Raw genomic sequence first — 22,462 nt, 5'->3', positions numbered from 1 at the left:
ATTTAATTTGCTTAGCATCAATGTTATGTATATGCGTATCACTACTATCGAGATCTAACAGAAATAAGCCATTCTTTTCAGGTGCTTGACCATAAAAGATATTATTCATAAAAATAGAACAACCATTATTCTCAGACTTGAATGAATAACCGTCTTGCATTAAACAAGATCCAGATATAATGTTCATGCTCAACGCGGGTACAAAATAACAATTATTTAGGCTTAAAACTAATCCCGAAGGTAGATGTAGAGGAAGTGTGCCGACAGCGATCACATCGACTTTGGATCCGTTTCCAACGCGCATCGTCACTTCATCTTTCAGTAGTCTTCGTTTATTCTTTAGTTCCTGTTTCGAGTTACAAATATGAGCAACCGAACCAGTATCAAATACCCAGGTACTAGAACGAGAACCAGTGAGATAAACATCTATAACATGTATATCAGATATACCTTCTTTCTTCTTCTTGACAAGGCCGCTCTTTAGATCAGCCAGATACTTGGAGCAATTACGCTTCCAGTGTCCCTTCTCCTTGCAGTAATAGCACTCAGCATCGTGCTTAGGGCCGTTCTTAGGTTTCATAGGAGGCGTGGCAGCTTTCTTGCCACCCTTCTTGAATTTTCCCGTAGACTTGCCCTGTTTCTTGAAACTGGTGGTCTTGTTGACCATCAACACTTGGTGCTCTTTCTTGATCTCAATCTCAGCAGCTTTTAGGATGCCAAAGAGTTCAGGTAACTCCTTGTTCATGTTCTGCATATTGTAGTTCATCACAAAGTTCTTGTAACTTGGTGGCAGTGATTGAAGGACACGATTAATCCCCAGTCTATTAGGAATCACTATTCCCAAGTCACTGAGTTTCTTCGCATGCCCGGTCATAATGAGCATGTGCTCACTAACGGAGCTGCCTTCTTCCATCATACAGCTGAAGAAGTGTTTCGATGCTTCATAGCATTCCACGGCCGCATGAGTCTCAAATATAGCTTTCAGCTCATTGACCAACTCATGAGGATCGTGGTGCTCAAAATGTTTTTGAAGATCGGCTTCCAGACTGCACAGGAGGGCACACTGAACTTGAGAGTACCGAGTTTTCTGAGTTGCGTAAACATTCTTTACTTCCTCGGTTTCAGTTTCTGCAGGAGGGTCACCTAGCGGTGCATCAAGCACAAATTGCAGATTTCCGCCAGCGAGGAAGATCCTCACATGATGGAACTAGTCGGTGAAGTTGCTACCGTTGCTCTTAAGCTTTTCTTTCTCTAGGAACTGGTTAAAATTGATTGGGGACGCCATCTCTACAACATATATTTGCAAAAGTTTAGACTAAGTTTATGAAAAATTGAGTTCAAATTTTAATTCAACATAATTAAAAATCTAGGTGAACTCCCACTCAAAACAATATCCCTCGCATTGTCTTAGTGATCACACGAACCAAATCCATCGCACCTAAGTCCGATCATCACGAGACAAGGTGTGATTTCAATGGCGAACACTCAAAGTGTTCATCATATCAACCATATGATTCATGCTCTACCTTTCGGTATCACGTGTTCCGAGACCATGTCTGTACATGCTAGGCTCGTCAAGGCCACCTTAGTATCCGCATGTGCAAAACTGTCTTGCACCCGTTGTATGCACTTGTTGATTCTATCACACCCGATCATCACGAGATGCTTCGAAACGACAAGTCTTGGCAACGGTGCTACTAAGGATGAACACTTTATTATCTTGAGATTTTAGTGAGGGATCATCTTATAATGCTACCGTCGCGATCTAAGCAAAATAAGATGCATAAAAGGATTAACATCACATGCAGTTCATATGTGATATGATATGGCCCTTTTGTCTTTGCGCCTTTGATCTTCATCTCCAAAGCACGGACATGATCTCCATCATCTTCGGGCATGATCTCCATCATCGTCGGCGTAGCGTCAAGGTCAATGGCGCCGTCTTCATGATTGTCCTCCATGTAGCAACTATTACAACTACTTTGAAATACTACTCAACATGAAATTTAAAGACAACCATAAGGCTACTGCCGGTTGCCACAATACAATAATGATCATCTCATACATATTCATCATCACATTATGGCCATATCACATCACCAAACCCTGCAAAAACAAGTTAGACGTCTCTAATTTGGTTTGCATATTTTACGTGGTTTAGGGTTTTCGAGAGAGATCTAATCTACCTACGAACATGAACCACAACGGTGATACTAGTGTTGTCAATAGAAGAGTAAATTTAATCTTCACTATAGTAGGAGAGACAGACACCCGCAAAGACTCTTATGCAATACAAGTTGCATGTCGAACGAGGAACAAGTCTCATGAACGCGGTCATGTAAAGTTAGTCCGAGCCGCTTCATCCCACTATGCCACAAAGATGCAAAGTACTCAAACTAAAGACAACAAGAGCATCAACACCCACAAAACCATTGTGTTCTACTCGTGCAACCATCTATGCATAGACACGGCTCTGATACCACTGTAGGGATTCGTTGCATAGAAAACAAAAAATTTCCTACCGCGAACACGCAATCCAAGCCAAGATGCAATCTAGAAGACGGTAGCAACGAGGGGATTATCGAGTCTCACCCTTGAAGAGATTCCAAAGCCTACAAGATGAGGCTCTTGTTGCTGCGGTAGACGTTCACTTGCCGCTTGCAAAAGTGCGTAGAAGATCTTGATCACGGCGCCACGAACGGGCAGCACCTCCGTACTCGGTCACACGTTCGGTTGTAGATGAAGACGACGTCCACCTCCCCGTTCCAGCGGGCAGCGGAAGTAGTAGCTCCTCTTGAATCCGGCAGCACGACGGCGTGGTGTCGGTGGTGGTGGAGAAACCCGGTGGAGCTTCGCTAAGCGTGCGGGATGTGGTGGAGGAGAGAGGGCCGCTAGGGTTTGGGAGAGGGGGGCGCCGACCACTAAGGGGTGCGGCCACCTTGTGGTCTTGGGGTGACCGGCCCCCTCCCCTTGGCCCTCATTATATAGGTGGAACACCCAAGAGTTGGTCTACAAGTCTTCGAATAAGACCCCAAACCAAAACCTTCCATATCACATGAAACCTACACAAGCTAGGACTCCCACTAGAGGTGGGATTCCCACCCTTCCTTGGGAGGGGGTGGCCGGCTCCCTTAGGGGAGTCCACTTGGGACTCCTCCCCCTTTAGGGTTGGCCGGCCATGGTGGTGGAGTCCCTTTGGGACTCCGCCTTCCAAAGTGGTTTCTTCCGGACTTTTCTAGAACCTTCTAGAACCTTCCATAGAATCTTCCGGATCATTTTAAATCTTATAAAATGACTTCCTATATATGAATCTTATTCTCCGGACCATTCCGGAACTCCTCGTGATGTCCGAGATCTCATCTGGGACTCCGAACAAATATTCGAACTCCATTCCATATTCAAGTTCTACCATTTCAACATCCAACCTTAAGTGTGTCACCCTACGGTTCGTGAACTATGCGGACATGGTTGAGTACTCTCTCCGACCAATAACCAATAGCGGGATCTGGAGATCCATAATGGCTCCCACATATTCAACGATGACTTTAGTGATCGAATGAACCATTCACATACGATACCAATTCCCTTTGTCACGCGATATTTTACTTGTCCGAGGTTTGATCATCGGTATCACTCTATACCTTGTTCAACCTCGTCTCCTGACAAGTACTCTTTACTCGTACCGTGGTATGTGGTCTCTTATGAACTTATTCATATGCTTGCAAGACACTAGACGACATTCCACTGAGAGGGCCCAGAGTATATCTATCCGTCATCGGGATGGACAAATCCCACTGTTGATCCATATGCCTCAACTCATACTTTCCGGATACTTAATCCCACCTTTATAACCACCCATTTACGCAGTGGCGTTTGATGTAATCAAAGTACCTTTCCGGTATAAGTGATTTATATGATCTCATGGTCATAAGGACTAGGTAACTATGTATCGAAAGCTTATAGCAAATAACTTAATGACGTGATCTTATGCTACGCTTAATTGGGTGTGTCCATTACATCATTCATACAATGATATAACCTTGTTATTAATAACATCCAATGTTCATGATTATGAAACTAATCATCCATTAATCAACAAGCTAGTTAAGAGGCATACTAGGGACTCTTTGTTGTTTACATATCACACATGTATCAATGTTTCGGTTAATACAATTATAGCATGGTATATAAACATTTATCATAAACATAAAGATATATAATAACCACTTTTATTATTGCCTCTTGGGCATATCTCCTTCAGAAGGGGATGCCTTGGGTATCCCCAAGCTTAGACGCTTGAGTCTTCTTGAAATATGCAGGGGTGAACCACCGGGGCATCCCCAAGCTTAGAGCTTTCACTCTCCTTGATCATATTGTATCATCTCCCTCTCTTGATCCTTAAAAACTTCCTCCACACCAAACTCAAAACAACTCATTAGAGGGTTAGTGCACAATTAAAATTTACATGTTCAAAGGTGACATAATCATTCTTAACACTTCTGGACATTGCACAAAGCTACTGAAAGTCAATGGTATCGAAAAATCCATCAAGCATAGCAAAACAGGCAATGCGAAATAAAAAGCAGAATCTGTCAAAACAGAACAGTTCGTAAAGACGAATTTCTAAGAGGCACCATACTTGCTCAAATGAAAATGCTCAAATTGAATGAAAGTTGCGTACATATCTGAGGATCACTCACGTAAATTAACATAATTTTCTGAGTTACCTACAGAGAATTAGGCCCAGATTCGTGACAGCAAGAAATCTGTTTCTGCGCAGTAATCCAAATCTAGTATGAACCTTACTATCAACTACTTTACTTGGCACAACAATGCACAAAACTAAGATAAGGAGAGGTTGCTACAGTAGTAACAACTTCCAAGACTCAAATATAAAATAAAAGTGCAGTAGTAAAAACATGGGTTGTCTCCCATAAGCGCTTTTCTTTAACGCCTTTCAGCTAGGCGCAGAAAGTGTGTATCAAGTATTATCAAGAGACGAAGTATCAACATCATAACTTGTTCTAACAATAGAATCAAAAGGTAACTTCATTCTCTTTCTAGGGAAGTGTTCCATACCTTCCTTGAGAGGAAATTGATATTTAATATTACCTTCCTTCATATCAATGATAGCACCAACAGTTCGAAGAAAAGGTCTTCCCAATATAATGGGACAAGATGCATTGCATTCAATATCCAAGACAACAAAATCAACGGGGACAAGGTTATTGTTAACGGTAATGCGAACATTATCAACTCTCCCCAAAGGTTTCTTTGTAGAATTATCAGCAAGATTAACATCCAAATAACAATTTTTCAATGGTGGCAAGTCAAGCATATTATAGATTTTCTTAGGCATAACGGAAATACTTGCACCAAGATCACATAAAGCATTACAATCAAAGTCATTGACCTTCATCTTAATGATGGTCTCCCAACCATCCTCTAACTTCCTAGGAATAGAAGTTTCGCGTTCTAGTTTCTCTTCTCTAGCTTTTATGAGAGCATTTGTAATATGTTTCGTGAAAGCCAAGTTTATAGCACTAGCATTAGGACTCTTAGCAAGTTTTTGTAAGAACTTTATAACTTCAGAGATATGGCAATCATCAAAATCCAAACCATTATAATCTAAAGCAATGGGATCATTGTCCCCAATGTTGGAAAAAATTTCAGCAGTTTTATCACGCATAGCTTTAGCAGCTTTTAGCAGCTTTGCATGCTTTTTGCGCTTTGCATTAGAAGTGGAAACATTGCCAATACCAATTATTTTACCATTACTAGTAGGAGGTGCAGCAACATGTGAAGCATTAGCATTACTAGTGGTGGTAATAGTCCAAACTTTAGCTATATTGTCTTCTTTTTCATTTTCTTCTTTCTCCCACCTAGCACGCAATTCGGCCATCAATCTTATATTCTCATTAATTCTAACTTGGATGGCATTTGCTGTAGTAACAATTTTATTATTATGATTTTCATTAGGCATAACTTTCGATTTCAAAAGATCAACATCAGCAGCAAGACTATCGACTTTAGAAGCAAGTATATCAATTTTCCCAAGCTTTTCTTCAATAGATTTGTTATAAGCAGTTTGTGTACTAATAAATTCTTTAAGCATAGCTTCAAGTCTAGGGGGTGTGTTCCTATTATTGTTGTAAGAATTCCCATAAGAATTACCATAGCCGTTGCCATTATTATAAGGATATGGCCTATAGTTGTTACTAGAATTGTTCCGATAAGCATTGTTGTTGAAATTATTATTTTTAATGAAATTTACATCAACATGTTCTTCTTGAGCAACCAATGAAGCTAACGGAACATTATTAGGATCAACATTTGTCCTACTATTCACAAGCATAGACATAATAACATCAATCTTATCACTCAAGGAGGAGGTTTCTTCGACAGAATTTACCTTCTTACCTTGTGGAGCTCTTTCCGTGTGTCATTCAGAGTAATTAATCATCATATTATCAAGAAGCTTTGTTGCTTCGCCAAGAGTGATGGACATAAAGGTACCTCCAGCAGCTGAATCCAATAAGTTCCGCGAAGAAAAATTCAGTCCTGCATAAAAGGTTTGGATGATCATCCAAGTAGTCAGTCCATGGGTTGGGCAATTTTTAACCAAAGATTTCATTCTTTCCCATGCTTGTGCAACATGCTCATTATCCAATTGTTTAAAATTCATTATGCTACTCCTTAAAGATATAATTTTAGCAGGGGGATAATATCTACCAATAAAAGCATCCTTGCATTTAGTCCATGAATCAATACTATTCTTAGGCAGAGATAGCAACCAATCTTTAGCTCTTCCTCTTAATGAGAAAGGAAACAATTTTAATTTTATAATGTCACCATCTACATCCTTATACTTTTGCATTTCACATAATTCAAAAAAATTATTAAGATGGGCAGCAGCATCATCAGAACTAACACCCGAAAATTGCTCTCGCATAACAAGATTCAGTAAAGCAGGTTTAATTTCAAAGAATTCTGCTGTAGTAGCAGGTGGAGCAATAGGTGTGCATAAGAAATCATTATTATTTGTGGTTGTGAAGTCACACAACTTAGTATTTTCAGGAGTACCCATTTTAGCAATAGTAAATAAAGCAAACTAGATAAAGTAAATGCAAGTAACTAATTTTTTTGTGTTTTTGATATAGCAAACAAGATAGCAAATAAAGTAAAACTAGCAACTAATTTTTTTGTATTTTGATTTAGTGCAGCAAACAAAGTAGTAAATAAAATAAAGCAAGACAAAAACAAAGTAAAGAGATTGGAATGTGGAGACTCCCCTTGCAGCGTGTCTTGATCTCCCCGGCAACGGCGCCAGAAAATCTGCTTGATACGCGTACAGCACGCGTCCGTTGGGAACCCCAAGAGGAAGGTGTGATGCGTACAACGGCAAGTTTTCCCTCAGTAAGAAACCAAGGGTTATCGAACCAGTAGGAGCCAAGAAGCACGTTGAAGGTTGATGGTGGCGAGATGTAGTGCGACGCAACACCAGGGATTCCGGCGCCAACGTGGAACCTGCACAACACAACCAAAGTACTTTGCCCCAACGAAACAGTGAGGTTGTCAATCTCACCGGCTTGCTGTAACAAAGGATTAGATGTATAGTGTGGATGATGATTGTTTGCAGAAAACAGTAGAACAAGTATTGCAGTAGATTGTATTCGATTAAAAGAATGGACCGGGGTCCACAGTTCACTAGAGGTGTCTCTCCCATAAGATAAATAGCATGTTGGGTGAACAAATTACAGTTGGGCAATTGACAAATAGAGAGGGCATGACCATGCACATACATGATATGATGAGTATTGTGAGATTTAATTGGGCATTATGATAAAGTACATAGACCGCTATCCAGCATGCATCTATGCCTAAAAAGTCCACCTTCAGGTTATCATCCGAACCCCTTCCAGTATTAAGTTGCAAACAACAGACAATTGCATTAAGTATGGTGCGTAATGTAATCAATAACTACATCCTCGAACATAGCATCGATGTTTTATCCCTAGTGGCAACAGCACATCCACAATCTTAGAACTTTGTGTCACTGTCCCAGATTTAATGGAGGCATGAACCCACTATCGAGCATAAGTACTCCCTCTTGGAGTTAAGAGTAAAAACTTGGCCAGAGCCTCTACTAATAACGGAGAGCATGCAAGATCATAAACAACACATAGGTAATAGATTGATAATCAACATAGCATAGTATTCTCTATCCATCGGATCCCAACAAACACAACATATAGCATTACAGATAGATGATCTTGATCATGTTAGGCAGCTCACAAGACCCGACAATGAAGCACAATTAGGAGAAGACGACCATCTAGCTACTGCTATGGACCCATAGTCCAGGGGTGAACTACTCACTCATCACTCCGGAGGCGACCATGGCGGTGAAGAGTCCTCCGGGAGATGATTCCCCTCTCCGGCAGGGTGCCGGAGGCGATCTCCTGAATCCCCCGAGATGGGATTGGCGGCGGCGGCGTCTCTGGAAGGTTTTCCGTATCGTGGCTCTCGGTACTGGGGTTTCGCGACGAAGGCTATAAGTAGGCGGAGGAGATAGGTCAGGGGGCCACACGAGGGCCCCACACGCTAGGCCGGCGCGGCCAAGGGCCAGGCCGCGCCGCCCTAGTGTGTCGCCAGCTCGTGGCCCCACTTCGTATCATCTTCGGTCTTCTGGAAGCTTCGTGTGAAAATAGGCCCCTGGGCGTTGATTTCGTCCAATTCCGAGAATATTTCCTTACTAGGATTTCTGAAACCAAAAACAGCAGAAAACAACAACTGGCTCTTCGGCATCTCGTCAATAGGTTAGTGCCGGAAAATGCATAAATATGACATAAAGTATGCATAAAACATGTAGATATCATCAATAATGTGGCATGGAACATAAGAAATTATCGATACGTCGGAGACGTATCAGCGCTCGTCGGCGCCGTGGTTCCGCTCGGACGTGACCCCCATCGTGAGGGTGTGGAGGAGTTCTGGGCGAAAGCCTAGCCTCGGCCGTTGGTTGGGGCCGACAGCGGCGGCGCCCTGGCGTCGCCTACCTTCTTGGAGGCGTTGTTGTAGAGCTCCGCTTTCACATCGTGGAGTTGTGGCCCTCGGGAGAAATCCCTAGCTTTGGGTTGCTGAGCGGGCGATGGTGACGGTTGCGTCGCTATCTTCTTGAAGGCATCGTCTTGCAGGGTCTACAAGTGTCTGTTTGCTCGTATCTCTCTCGTCGGCGGGTTGGTGGATGTCGGGGTGACGGCCCCGAAAGGTCGTGTTGGTGCGCTGAGGTGGCGGCCTCGGAATCATCGCGGGTGGTGGCCCTTTGAGGTAGGGCTGCGGCTCGTCATGGCTTGGGTGGCAGTGTTGTGCCGTTTGGACGGTGGCTCTGTCGGCCCGGTCGACGCGTCCACGTTGGGGCGGTCGGACTTTATGCCGGGGCGGCGGCCCCGGGTGAGTTGGTGTGATGCCCGTGGTCTGCGGCCGTTTACCCTGTGCAGTTTGGGTTGTGGGTGGATGGTTCGTGCGGCGTTGCAGCTCGAGAGCGAGCGGTGTTACGTCGGGGTGGCGGCCCCAGAAGGTGGTGGTGGTCTTGGTGGACGCGCAGGGCGCGACGGAGCAGCGGTATGTCGGAGCGGCGGCTCCGAATGTTCGTCTTCCTGACAGGGTTGAGGACATCGGCTTTGTGTCGTGAGGGCGACAAGGTCATTTTGGCGCAGTTCTCTGAGCGGTTCGTCTTCTTCAGCTAGGTTGGAGTGTCCCGTGTCTGCTCCTCCCATAGTAGTCATGGCGTCTTCTCTCCGGCTTGGTTGGATGGCTAGCTGGTCTCCGCGAGTGTGTCGTCTGCTTGTATCAGTAGTGGGTTTGAGTGGGCTTGCCCTTGTGACGTGGTGAGTGGGGGCTTGCCTCCGTGGTGTCTTGTTGTATGGTTTTCGCCCGGTTTTCTCCTAAAAACTGTGCACTTTCTGCTTAATTAATGGATGAGGCAAAGCTTTTGCCTCCGTTTCAAAAAAAAACATCATATGCGTATCATTGTCTGTCTTTATAGATATGAAACACAAAATTCACTTGATAAACATGGGTAGATGTCTTTGCGAGGTGTGGATGGTGTGGTACCGGCGTCCAAGATCGCGTGGCGTGGCAGGCCCGATCTTCGATCTGGGTCGCGTGGGTCTCGGATGGTGCGTTCACCGATTCCTCCTTCGTTTTCGCTGGCTAGCAGATGGCGGCGAGGGGGCCTGTTCGTCTGTTTCGCAGTTTGAAGGTGGTGGTCCTAGGGTTTTTCTTGCGCGAAGATGGAGACCTTCCTGAGGTCTGCCCTTCTTGATCTAGCCGGAGTGTTGAGTTCCGGAAAGCGCCATCGACGAATGTAACATTGCTTCTTTTGCCTGAAGTTTGCTGGATCGGGTGGTATTCGGTCGTCCGCACCCATGTTTTTATTCTGCATGGAGCGGCGCGAAGCTCTGTTCTGTGTTGACATCAAGTGACATTTTGGTCCATGGTAAAGTCAGAAGAAGAGAATATCATGAAGGCCGGATCGGAGGTCTAGCTAATGGAGATTTAAGTCTACGCGATGTTGAGGGACTTGCTTGGTGTTCCGGGCTTCGCAGCAGTGGTATGAAAGTAGGGGCGGCAACACAGGTGAAGTTTAGAGTCCTACCTTTCAGGGTGAAAATCCAAGGTCTGGTCTTAACTGGTTGTGCCTGGTAATGACCTTGTTGGAGGCATTGTTTTGAGAGCGGGGACTATCTTCAGGGTGAACACCTAAGATCTTTGATCGGGCGACGACGGTGCTGGTGCACTGTTTCCTTCTTGGAGGTGTCGCTTTTGGAGAGTACTTCAGGTGTTGTCTTGGTGGTGGATGTATTGTTGTTGCTAGGCCTAGAATGCTGTAGCGGGACTTTTGTTTCTTAGTTTTCTTTTTTTCCTTTTTTGGTTGTGTGCATCCGTACTGTCATTAGGGTGTTGCGTTGTTGCAGAGGCTGGATGTAATTGATATCTTTTGTATTAATATATTCCCTTTATCGAAAAATCTAAAAGCAGTGACGCTGAGTTGATTAGAGACATATTCCCATAGGTATACTTCTGCTTGTAGATAATGATCCAAGATTAGATGGAAATCTGAAATGGATTTTAGAAAAATTATTTGCAGTGAGAATTAGTCACCAGAAAGTGAAATTATGCCCATAGGCATGGATGTGTAGGAATATCAATCTTTTGTGAATATCTGTCGGTGTGTGGTGGGAACTTTTTCCGAGCAGGATTCAAAGTTTTTGTGAATATCTGTCGGTGTGTGGTGGGAACTTTTTCCGAGCAGGATTCAAAGTTCCCGTCCTCTGCATCTGTTGATGCATACAACCACTTCTATGGCAAAGTCATCAAATGTTCATGAGTGTGAAACGTAATTCCAGCGCACACAGACTGCGTCACATAGATTTAAGAATACAAAATGCACTTATACATCATTGATCATATTTCTAATGCGACAACCACACCGGTTAAACAAAGCATGTCCAACCATCTCTCAAGTAGGTTGCGCTGAAATTTCTTGGTTTAGATCTAGTACGAAATTTCTTGGTGCATAGGTTTGAGTTTTCCACGGTGATTCGTGAAAGTGAAAGCAAGAAGGTTGTTACTCTTGGGTTCTTGGAACCCTAGACGAATTCTAGGCCTTTGTGGTGATTTGTTGAGAGCCTCCAATTAAGTTGTGGAAGTGTGTCCCAACCTTTGTGTAGGCCCGGTTTCCGTCTCGAAGGAAATCTCTTAGTGGAACCGTGACCTAGGCCTTTGTGGCGAGGGTCACCGGAGAATAAGGTGAGGCGCCCTCGTGGCGTTCGATGTGTGGTGTGAGTACCACATCTTGGGGTGAGGCCTTTGTGGCGTTCGGTGTGTGGTGTGAGTACCACATCTTGGGGTGAGGCCTTTGTGGCGTTGGTGTGCATCGAGCAACCACACCTCAAGGTGATCCTCTTGTGGCGTTCGGGAGCACTAAGCCACCGCACCTCTCCAACGGAGATTACCACTCGCAAGAGTGTGAACTTCGGGATAAATCTTCGTCTCCCGCGTGTCTCGGTTATCTCTATATTCGAGCTCTTTACTTATGCACTTTACTTTGTGATAGCCATCGTGCTTGAAGTTATATATCTTGCTATCACATAGTTGCTTGTATTGCTTAGCATAAGTTGTTGGTGAACATAGGTGAACCATAGTTTATAGGCTTTGGGCTTGACAAAGTAAACACTAGTTTTATTCCGCATTTATTAATCCATCTCGTAAAAGTTTAAATCGCCTATTCACCCCCCTCTAGGCGACATCCGTGTCTTTTCAAATGCGGTCCGCACATCCGTTTTCGTCCGTTTGGGCTGCATGGGCCCTTCTCTCTCCTCCTTTAATCTAGGGTAGGCCCATGTGCTGGTCAACACCACACAAATTGAATCTTTCTCTCTCTCCTCCCTAATCAGTGCATGGTAGGCCCTTGCGGTCAAAAATGCGTCTCTGCCGCTAGAGAAGGGGCAGACGCATGCGGACATTTTTTATGTCCGTGCGCGACACAAACGGACGTAAAAATGCGTCGTTCCGCTGGAGATGCCCTAATATATAGCAACCTAATTCTCAAAAAAAAGAGTCAATTTCAGCAAACTGTACTGAACATCAGCACAACAATGGATATCCAACCACGATAAAGAAACAACTATCTCATAGCTTTGCTTGAAAAATGTCCTTGTCACGTCAGGAAACATTATGTCATTACTCCTAGAAATATGCCTGGGCAACTCGGCTTCCCAGGACCTCTGAAGGGGGGTTTCGATCGTGTCCGTTGAATTCACTTTAGGCAGTATGTTTGCACCCCCGCTTTTCACTGGGGCCGTTGGATGCTGTTACTTTTGGTTTCACTCGTTCATATTCTCAGCGACTCAATGACGCGTGGGATCGGCAAAGTGCGGGGTCCGGCGGTCAGTGGCAGCCAGGCACGCTCATTCATGGTCACCATGCTTCCCCAATCCCCATCCTCTCCTCCTGCCCATCCCGTCCTCCTCTCCTCTCCCTAATCAGCCGCCTCCTCCCCTGCTGTTCATCCAATCCCAGACCGACGCTTCTCTCTCCCCTTTGGCGGGCTCAGCGCGGCGGGGGGTGATGCGGGGCAGCTCAGCGCGGCGGCGGCGGGTGACGCGCTCCGCCACTACTGCATCTCCTCGATGGCGACAGGGCACGGACGGACATCTAGATGCGCTTTGCAACTGCAGTTAGCCACTAGGTGATCTATTCCCCTGAATAAATTTCGTTTTTTCTTGATTTGGTAGAAAGCATGCTCATCCCGATTCTTTGAGAAGCGTTTCTTGTTGGATTTCAGTTGAAGAAAAGCATACGGTTCTCATGACTAGCTGCATACAGACATACGAGCATGCTTGTTTTTAGCGAGTCTAAAAGAAATAGTAGGGTTAGATAGTAGTGTTCTTGTCTAATATGCTGCTAATTGCCTTCAGAAGTAGTATGGACAGGTTGAGGAATGGTGTTGATTTGATGATTTCTGTGTGGTCTCGTTCGTGAAGGATGCCAATGTTGAAAATTAATGTTCCTGTCATCTATGGAAGTCTTCAAAATCTATAATGGGAGATTATTACTCAATATTTAATTTGTTATTCTAATATCCAGGTGCTAATGAGGATATACATTTCATTCCAAAAACTGAATCAGCCCTCTAATATGATACTTTTCTCGCACATTAAATATCTGTTTTCTCTCCATGGACTGTAAAAACTGCTCACAGATTCTTTCTTTGGCCAGTGCATTCTACATTATTATTTTTACTTCTTTTGCAGGGAAACAAAAGAAGACCGTTAAGCCTCATTCTACACTTCAATTGCAAAGGTATAATTCATTTTGGTTTATAAAAAAAATACTTGCTTTGTACACACCCTATGCAGTATAAAATGATTGTTAGCTGCCCTTTTTCATTAAATGTAGTATGTCTACCAGTGGACTGTAAAGCAACAGCAAAGCATATTGACCTTAAGTAGGTTTATCTAAACATACAATATATGATGGTTATTTCTGCTACTGCAGGTTTTGTAATGTATGTGTGTATGGCATATTGACTTTCTAAGGAGTTGCTTTCTGGATTTGCTCGCTGCTCTATGGATCTATTATTTTAAGAAATGATGATATACCGTGACTTATCTCGCACCATCTTTGGCCTTTTAGCCGCTTGATTTAATTTTTTGAATGGAATCAAATAGTGTCCCTCCGTCTTAACATGCCACCTGTTTATCATGTGTGGTGCGTAATTTAAGAGGGCATGAGTGCATGACATGTGCATTCCTGATTACAGGGTGTTGTCAAGAATATCATCCTAGCCATGCAATTATTTCTGCTGCTTGAGCATTGGAAGCTTTGAAGCTCGTCTCTGGCTACAGCAGAAGTGTGTCAAATTATCTCATGTGAGGCACTACGTGGCGCACAATCAACGGTGGGCAACAGCAACCACCAGGTACGGCAATCGAGAGCACGGTTCACCAGTCTAACATATTTTCAGCAGTGTATAATGCTTTTGATGAATTTTCTCTTGATGTGATTGCATCTGCCATTTAGTGTGTGATTGATGCGGGAACATCTATATTCTTAGAAGCTGGATGGGTTTGCAGAGTATGGCTTATTTACTATTCAGTTACGTATGCTGCTGGGAACCTGTTTTGTATTGGGTTTCTGTGCTTATTTAGTGATTATGTTACATTTATAAAGCTTTGTCACTGAACTGTCTTTGCTTGCCTTCCTGAAAGTTTGACATTACTTTTGTTTACAGAAGAGTGATCATCCTACCTCCAGCTGGGCTAAGGTGTCCTTGCCGCCGACTTCGCCGTCTCGAACCCATATGCATGTATACCAAATCCTTCCTGTATCCTCTCTGATTTTGTGTGCAATCATGGATTTCGTTATACTTGGTTGGTGTGTGGTAGATATGTGCCTACGCCAACACACATCGGCTGCGAGTGCGGGCGTATGTGCCTAGAAGGTTTCTTGATTTGGGACGAAAGTGTAGTTCGTGTGGAAAATGTGGAGGCAAATCGGTCGAGCTGGGTTTATACAGGGCTGGCGGTTTGGTCCATTCACAGGGATACAAGAAATATATATTGGCTATATTTATGTAGAATGTACATACGCAGGTTTTCATCAGCTAAATGCCTAATTTTCCATACGAGGTTTCCATTAGTTCGAAAACCTACATTATTTAACCATACCCATTTGTTCTCTGCTTCTCAGTGATGATCCTTGTGTATTTTTATATTGAACTAAATAACACTACTTCATATGTAATTATTGAGTTTGTTGATAGCAGCCAGAAAAAAATACATGATGATGTATTATACAAATTTATTTCTAATCTCTACGAACAAATGGTTGGATAATTTCTTTTATTGTTGCGTTATACATATATTATCGTTATATTATCTTTATATATTATTACTTGAAAGGTTGCCTTTTCTTTAAAAAAACTATGCTTATATAGATTTAAGGTCTCAGAGAGACATACTAAATTCTACGATAACTAAATAAATATCAGTCGATTAAAACTTATGGTTACTATATCCTATCTCGCTTTTGCCTCTGCGCCGGGGCGCACCGGGTCATCTAGTGATGATAACAAATGCACATCTTGAACCACATGGTCGACCTTCTGGTTGGCTCACGAACACAGTTTAACTTGTAGTTCGAAGAGCTAGTTGTCGTGATATTTGCCAATTTTCGATTTCACAAGCCTTATATACAATAGTCATTGTGCAAGTTTACGCGCAAAGTTACTGATGCACGTTGTTTAGGTTTGTCTCGAGAGAAGAATCACAAAATTTAGCTATCCAAGAAGTAGATACATTCTCGGCCTCGCGCCAGAATGGTAATGGTCGCTATGTGGTCTAAGAATTTATTTAAATTATTTATTATTTATTATATTTTAATAGCATATATAATTATTATCTATAGATCCCTGATTTTAACGTTCGGAGACATATTAAACGGATCAAGAGAGATGACACAAGATCCATCTAGGGTTCCGTTCTTCTCGCCAGAGATGCCGGTTGGCTCTACGTCCGGTGGCATTGGGGTCTTGAAGGTGTGATGGAACACGGTCCCTCGCCGGCGGAGTGTTTTTGTTCTTAATTTAGTTTGTTTTTTAGTATTTTTTTGGGATTGTGAGGCGGCGGCTACATCAATAAGGTTCTCTCCATCCTATCCTCGCTTCGGTGGTGCATCTAGCGTTGGCGGAGGGCGCGTGGAGTTGTGTATCCGTCGGATTTCATAGGATACCATCGGTTTTCGTGTTTGTTGGTGTGGTTTTCATGTTAGTCTCTTCCGATTTATGGTTGTCATCATTCACAATGGTTGCTACTCTGGTGCGCTGGTTCTTTGGTGCTTTACCACGACAATCTCCCGTATGTCTACTACAACAAATTTTGTCCGACTCTGGCGATGGAGGGACGAGGACATCAGCGCTTTTTCGCTCGTGCTAGTATTTATGTAGTCGTCGCTAGGTGGTTCGAGTACCACTTTGCATTTTTTTGAAGGCTTGTACTAATCTTGATGATTATGAATAGATTGGTAGAATCCTCGCAACAAATAATGATTTTTTTTGCAAAAGTAACTACTACAATTTTTTGTGGGCTGAGGTAGTCCTCAAAGTAATTAACACTCTATTTTCTTACTACATGCATGCTTCATCGTATCATCAAGGTTGTAAGTGGTTGATCGTGCTTGCCGCACGAGCAAAAAAAAAAAAATTAGGGTGTGTTTGGATTGCTACCAAATTATATCCTACCAATTTTTTGGTCATGACCAAAAGATTGGTTCATGTTTGGATAGTTGCCAATTTTTTGGTTTGCCAATGCTCCACTACCAACTCTAGTTTAATTTTTTAGCCAATGTTGGCCGACTTGTGGGCAACCAAAATATTGGCTAGCCAAAATTTTGATGGGGCAATCTTGAGCACAAACCAAACACACCCTTAATTAACACTCGATAGTACAGGTTGACAGTCACCTGGAGATCAGGATTAGCAGCGATGATTCCTTCTATCCGAACAGAAAAACAAGCAAGCGAGATTCCAGGCCCACATATCCAGGGACAGACCTTCAAAAGAGGAAGCAAAACAAACTCTGCCGTTCATCTCTCTCTCCACCCGATCTTCTAGACCCTTCCTTCCCCTCGCCTCTCCTTCTCGTTCTCCCTATCAATCTACCGTTGCAGCGGGGGCGCGCGATGCTGCCCCAGCAGCAGCAGAACCAGGCCGCTGCGCTGATGCAGCAGGCGGCCGCGCTGCACTCCATGTACCCGATGCCACCGCCGCCGCCGCACCACCACCTCCTCCTGGGCGCCGCGCCGCCGCAGCAGGTCCGTACCTACAACTTACCTACCTACGCCCAGACCGCGCTCCGCACGGCAGCGCCCCGAGGAAGCTCGCCGAATTTCCCGGTGTTTTGTTTGGTCTTGTAGAGGTTGATTGTATGTGTAGATGAGCTCAGTTCTCGAAATTCAGAGTACGTTCTAGGTGATTTCGGAGGTAATTCGAGTTTGCATCAGCGTATAGTAAACGAGGCGATCAATGGGCTTGGGGATTCGTGGAATTTCGCTAGTATTATGTGTGTCTCCATTGTCCGGAACTCCGGATGGACAGGCGACTTGGTCGAAACCAAACCGAGGACAGTGGTGCTCGAAATTTGAAAGAGTGGTCTAGAGGTGAGGCTGAGTCACCCCATGGTGAAGATTCACGAATACTTAGAATGATCAAATTAATCCAGTTTCTTCTTTAGGGCAAAAGTAGCAGAGCGAGTGATCTGAAGGCGATTAGTGTTCGAATCCATGGGAAACAATTTTTTTATGACAAGCCAATTAAGCAACAATTTCCAAGTGATATGGACGTTTTTTTAATATACTTTAGTGAATGATGAGTAGCAAGCAATTGGGAAGTGTCCGGTGCTATGATTGACTTTGATGCTCCGTTTGCTTGTCGTGCTCATTTGGTGGAAGGCCGCTAATTTGTCGACTTCTACTATTGGCCTTTTGGTTGATTAATTAAATATATTCACCCAAATCTGGGTAGGAATCACATCAACCATGGCGCTCTGTTGCATGAATTTTACCAACATGATTTTTTTTTTGGAAAGTATTCACCGCTCATTACTGCCTCTTTGACATAAACACCAGGTGAAGTGCTTATATTGGTACTTGACAATTTCCAATATTTAGCATTCAAGCATACACTTTTGCCCAATAAGTTGCTTACAAATCATGTAGAATTTTTATTTCCAGTGTTGCATTTAACCTATTGTAACCTCCTGGCGGTATCTATAGACCCATGCTCATATACAATGGCCCTTCCTTTCCTTAAATTTGTGTGCATCCATAGATTTGTCCTTTCTTTCTTTCTTCCCTTGTTTTTACCTTTATTCATTTATTTTTGCAGATAGAACCAATTCTTACTGGAAATCTGCCACCTGGTTTTGATACGAGTACATGCCGCAGTGTGTGAGTCCCATTAGTGATTTTTTTTTTTTTTTTTGCATGCTTTGAACTGCAGATCCATTTTGGATTTCTATTGCCTTTTGCTTGCACACGTGTAGTGCTATCTCGCATAGTTTCACTTGCTCTTTCATGGGCATTCCATTTATCTGTGTGGCAAATTCTATTGCAAGCATGGTCACATTGTTTTCTGATCTTACATGTTTGTACAATTTAGGTATGTCGGCAATATTCATGTTCAAGTGACAGAGGCATTTCTCCGGGAGATTTTTCAGAGTGTTGGTTTGGTTGACGGATGCAAGCTTATAAGAAAAGAGAAGGTAGTTTCGTTAATGTTTTCTGTTAGTGCAGTTATGTTGCTTTTATAAGAGGAATATGGTTCAGTTTAGAGAATCACATGATTGACCTTTTGAACATATCCTTTCTGCAGTCCTCTTATGGTTTTGTTGACTACTATGAACGCAGATCAGCTGCCCTAGCAATTTCGACACTTAATGGGAGGCAAATGTGAGAAATGATTTTAGCTACGAACAGCACTGCTGGCTCTATTTTTCTTGAAATTTTGTTTTTTTTCACTTGTTTCCAGTACTATGTGCTTACTGGAGAACATTATTGCAGTTTTGGGCAGCCCATCAGGGTTAATTGGGCATATGCCAGCGGTCAGAGGGAGGATACAACAGGTTAATACTACTGTTTCTTTCAGCCAGTATTTGAGCATCTTTTGCCATATAAATTTTGGCCAATATGGTATTCTTTATTCTTTCTCCAGACCATTTCAATATATTTGTTGGTGATCTTAGCCCTGAGGTTACGGATTCGGCATTATTTGCATTCTTCTCAGGATATTCCTCTAGCTGCTCGTAAGCATTTCCTACTGCATTTTATTCATTAGTTTCTTTTGCTATTGGGTTTAATTAGCTTTCCAGAATTTATACTCCTCACCTATAATATTGCAACAGTGCTGTTATACCTAATATTCGTCGATTGGCAGTGGTGCTTGTGTTGCCACTTTTTTACCTATTTAATTCGTTTTTCAGTAATTTTAATTAATTGAGTGATGGTGTCCAAGATTAATATTGCAATGATTTGTGCTATGTAGTGATGCTCGAGTTATGTGGGACCAAAAGACCGGAAGATCAAGAGGTTATGGTTTTGTTTCCTTTAGGAATCAACAGGTGTGCTGATTCTCAGTCACAACCATCTGAATTTGTGCTTTGTGCGCTCCTTTTTTTTGTTGCTGAAATCACTTCATTTCATCCGCAGGATGCACAGATTGCCATAAATGGCTTAAATGGTATGCCCCTCAAAACTTTTCTTGTTCAACTACGTGCCACCAATATGGATACATGTATTGGTATCGGGCTGATACGGATATAGAAATAAGCATTTTGAAAAAGCTCTAATACGGGTATATATTTTAGCTTTTAAAAATAAGAAATAAATATATCTAGTTGCTAGGAACAATAGACTATCAGATTACCTTGTTCCAAAGCTAGCCCTATAAATTTCTGCGTAGTGAGGATTTCGATTTGTTGTGACTGTAGCCCTATTCATTTGATATTTTCCACGATTGAGAACAGTTATATAATTGACATTGTGAGTAATGCTCTCTTAGTTCTTAGAATGTTTATGGCCAAAAATTTATAAAATAACATCATTTGTAGGTCAATGGCTCGGAAATCGGCAAATTCGTTGCAACTGGGCAACAAAAGGTGCCAACAGTGGCGAGGACCAGCAAACATCAGATTTGAAAAGTATAGCTGATATAACTAACAATTTCACAGGTATCATTGTATAAACCTGTTGCATTTTTATTCTATTGAGATCCTTTAGTTCCTCAAATTTGCTAAGATGTTAGTTTTGAAAGATGGGTTCTGTAGAATATTAGTCCTTTGGTATGTCAAGTAATCTTTTAGTTAACAATAGTTTTCATAAATGTGTCATTGGTTCATGCTGATGTTGAGGTAACATGTGTATTGCCGTTCATTCTTCATGGTAAGTCATACAAAGGCTTTCCACAATCCATATGCTGAGATTTTTTCTATCCATTATTTTTCTTGTTCAGAAAATGGGAAGGACAAAGCAAACATAGATGCTCCAGAGAATAATACGCAGTACAGAACTGTTTATGTTGGGAACCTTGCTCATGAGGTAGTCTCTTCAAGCATACTCCTGTCAATCCACCTCTTATTGCCATTCACTTGTTTGGATCATATACACTATAACTCCGCTGTTACACGAATCACTTTGCATGTTGCATAGTAACCCTGTGGCAAGAACTCTAGTAAGTTTCATGACTTAGATCCCACCTGTCCCAGTTGCCACCCTACTGATTCCTGATATCTTAATAATAGGTTACTCAAGATGTGCTCCATCGTTTTTTCCACGCACTTGGTGCTGGAGCATTGGAGGAGGTGCGTGTCCAGCATGGTAAAGGCTTTGGATTTGTGAAGTACACCAACCATGCAGAAGCTGCCTTAGCAATTCAGATGGGTAATGGCCGTATTTTGGGCGGTAAACCGATCAAGGTGAGCGGCACCTTTCCTACTTAATGTTTCTGTACATATCATCTTTAGCTGGCTTTTCATTTCTTCTTGTAGTTTTCGCTAGTATTTTCAATTGGTTTCCTGATTTCAGCCGCAATACTGATTTCCCCTCTTTTATTCTGCAGTGTTCCTGGGGTAACAAGCCCACACCCGCTGGTACCACCTCTGTGCCTCTGCCTCCTCCCGCTGCTCCTAGCCTCCCTGCTGCAGCCGATCTCCTAGCATATCAACGGGCCATTGCCTTGAACAGGATGGCTTCAACCCAAGCATTGATGCAGGCTCAGCAAACAGCTGTGGGGATGAGCGTCACGAATCAGGCAATGTACGATGGAACTTTTCAGAACGTTGGTGCCTCACAACAGCAGCAGCAACAACTCATGTACTACTAATTCCAGCCTTCTCGTTTTTGTAATTTGTGACCCAGATTTTGTGTTTTTTTCCTCATATATGCTCACACTACTTTCCGGTGTCGCTGTCCGGTTTCATGTTTTTCTTTGACTTGGTAGTATCTCTCGTTCTGTGTAGTGATGCTGATGCAAGCGGACCATTTTTTTTTTTTTTGAGATGAAGCTGACCTAATATCGCATGTTTACGCCATTTTCCCAGATGTATATGGGCCATTTCACTGATTAATGTTATCAATAAGCAAAAGGTGCTCTTTTTTGTTTATGCGAATCCATGTCACTCTTGTAGTCTTAGGTCTTCCCCATACAAGTTTCTTAGCACTTATGAAGGCAAAGTGTTAATGTGACACTATAATTAATGATGAAAGAGAGTAATGCATCTTAGCTTAGAAGTAACATACCACCTCTATACGCTATCATGGGTAATGAACATTACTTCAGGCAAACAATACACTTGTTCTAAATATAAAATATTTGTAGACTTTGAACCAAAAGTCTATTATTTGCAGGGCTCAACTTGAGTTGCTAACTAGCAATTATAGGGAATTGGAAGAAAGTCATAAAAAGCTCTCAAGCTCTCATGATGATCTTCTAATTTCCTATGATGGGCTAAAGTTAGCTCATGAGGCAAGTATCACTAAAGTAGTATCTTGTGAGCCTCATGTGGACATTAGCACAACCTCAACTCAAAATGCTATTTTGCAATGTGCTAGTCCTAGTAGTCCATCTAGTTAAACTAGTGATACACCTTGTGTTGGATTACTTGCTTTGCCTTGTTGCTCTAACAATGAAGCTTCTACTTCCTCTAGTGCTTGTATTTCTACTAACCATGTAGAGGAAATCAAAGAGCTCGAGGCCCAAGTCCTTTCTTTGAAGAAAGACTTGGAAAAGCGTCATGAAGGGAAATCCGCACTTGACAAGATGCTAAGTGTGCAACAATCCCCCAATGACAAGAGTGGACTTGGATTCAACTCCAATAACAAGAACAAGTCCAAGAGTAAGAAC

The 22,462-nt window shown here is 42.7% G+C and overlaps 1 protein-coding gene and 1 long non-coding RNA gene across 4 annotated transcripts; both read left to right on the top strand.

The window, feature by feature from the left end:
• Positions 1–12,756: 12,756 nt before the first annotated feature.
• LOC127330025 (uncharacterized) lies at positions 12,757–15,349 on the top strand. Of its 3 annotated transcripts, none has more exons than XR_011750882.1 (3): positions 12,757–13,255; positions 13,821–13,869; positions 14,330–15,349. It is a non-coding gene; the product is annotated as an uncharacterized lncRNA (long non-coding RNA). The 3 variants fall into 3 exon arrangements; XR_011750883.1 differs by lacking the exon at positions 12,757–13,255 and having other exon boundaries at positions 13,746–13,869; positions 14,330–14,488; positions 14,590–15,349; XR_007869093.2 differs by lacking the exon at positions 12,757–13,255 and having other exon boundaries at positions 13,746–13,869.
• A 1,738-nt stretch (positions 15,350–17,087) lies between these two features.
• On the top strand, positions 17,088–21,722 carry LOC127332679 (oligouridylate-binding protein 1). Its single transcript, XM_051359000.2, has 12 exons — positions 17,088–17,379; positions 18,452–18,513; positions 18,725–18,827; positions 18,938–19,014; positions 19,126–19,187; positions 19,277–19,367; positions 19,607–19,682; positions 19,771–19,801; positions 20,172–20,291; positions 20,573–20,658; positions 20,862–21,035; positions 21,179–21,722. Exons 1-12 carry the CDS (start codon positions 17,248–17,250, stop codon positions 21,440–21,442), a joined length of 1,278 nt encoding a protein of 425 aa, XP_051214960.1. The 5' UTR covers positions 17,088–17,247; the 3' UTR covers positions 21,443–21,722.
• The last annotated feature ends 740 nt before the right edge of the window (positions 21,723–22,462 follow it).

This window comes from Lolium perenne, chromosome 2, assembly GCF_019359855.2.
Source record: "Lolium perenne isolate Kyuss_39 chromosome 2, Kyuss_2.0, whole genome shotgun sequence".
In the NCBI taxonomy this organism is placed as follows: Eukaryota; Viridiplantae; Streptophyta; class Magnoliopsida; order Poales; family Poaceae; genus Lolium; species Lolium perenne.
The sequence above is the reverse complement of the archived record's forward strand: the minus strand, read 5'-3'. Positions and strand labels throughout refer to the sequence as shown.

Coding starts and splice junctions, on each gene's coding strand:
- LOC127332679 (XM_051359000.2), top strand. CDS start 17,248: ATGCTGCCCCAGCAGCAGCAGAACCAGGCCGCTGCGCTGATGCAGCAG. Junction 19,188..19,276: donor TCAGAGGGAGGATACAACAG/GTTAATACTACT, acceptor TTCTTTCTCCAG/ACCATTTCAATATATTTGTT. Junction 20,292..20,572: donor TATAACTAACAATTTCACAG/GTATCATTGTAT, acceptor TTTCTTGTTCAG/AAAATGGGAAGGACAAAGCA.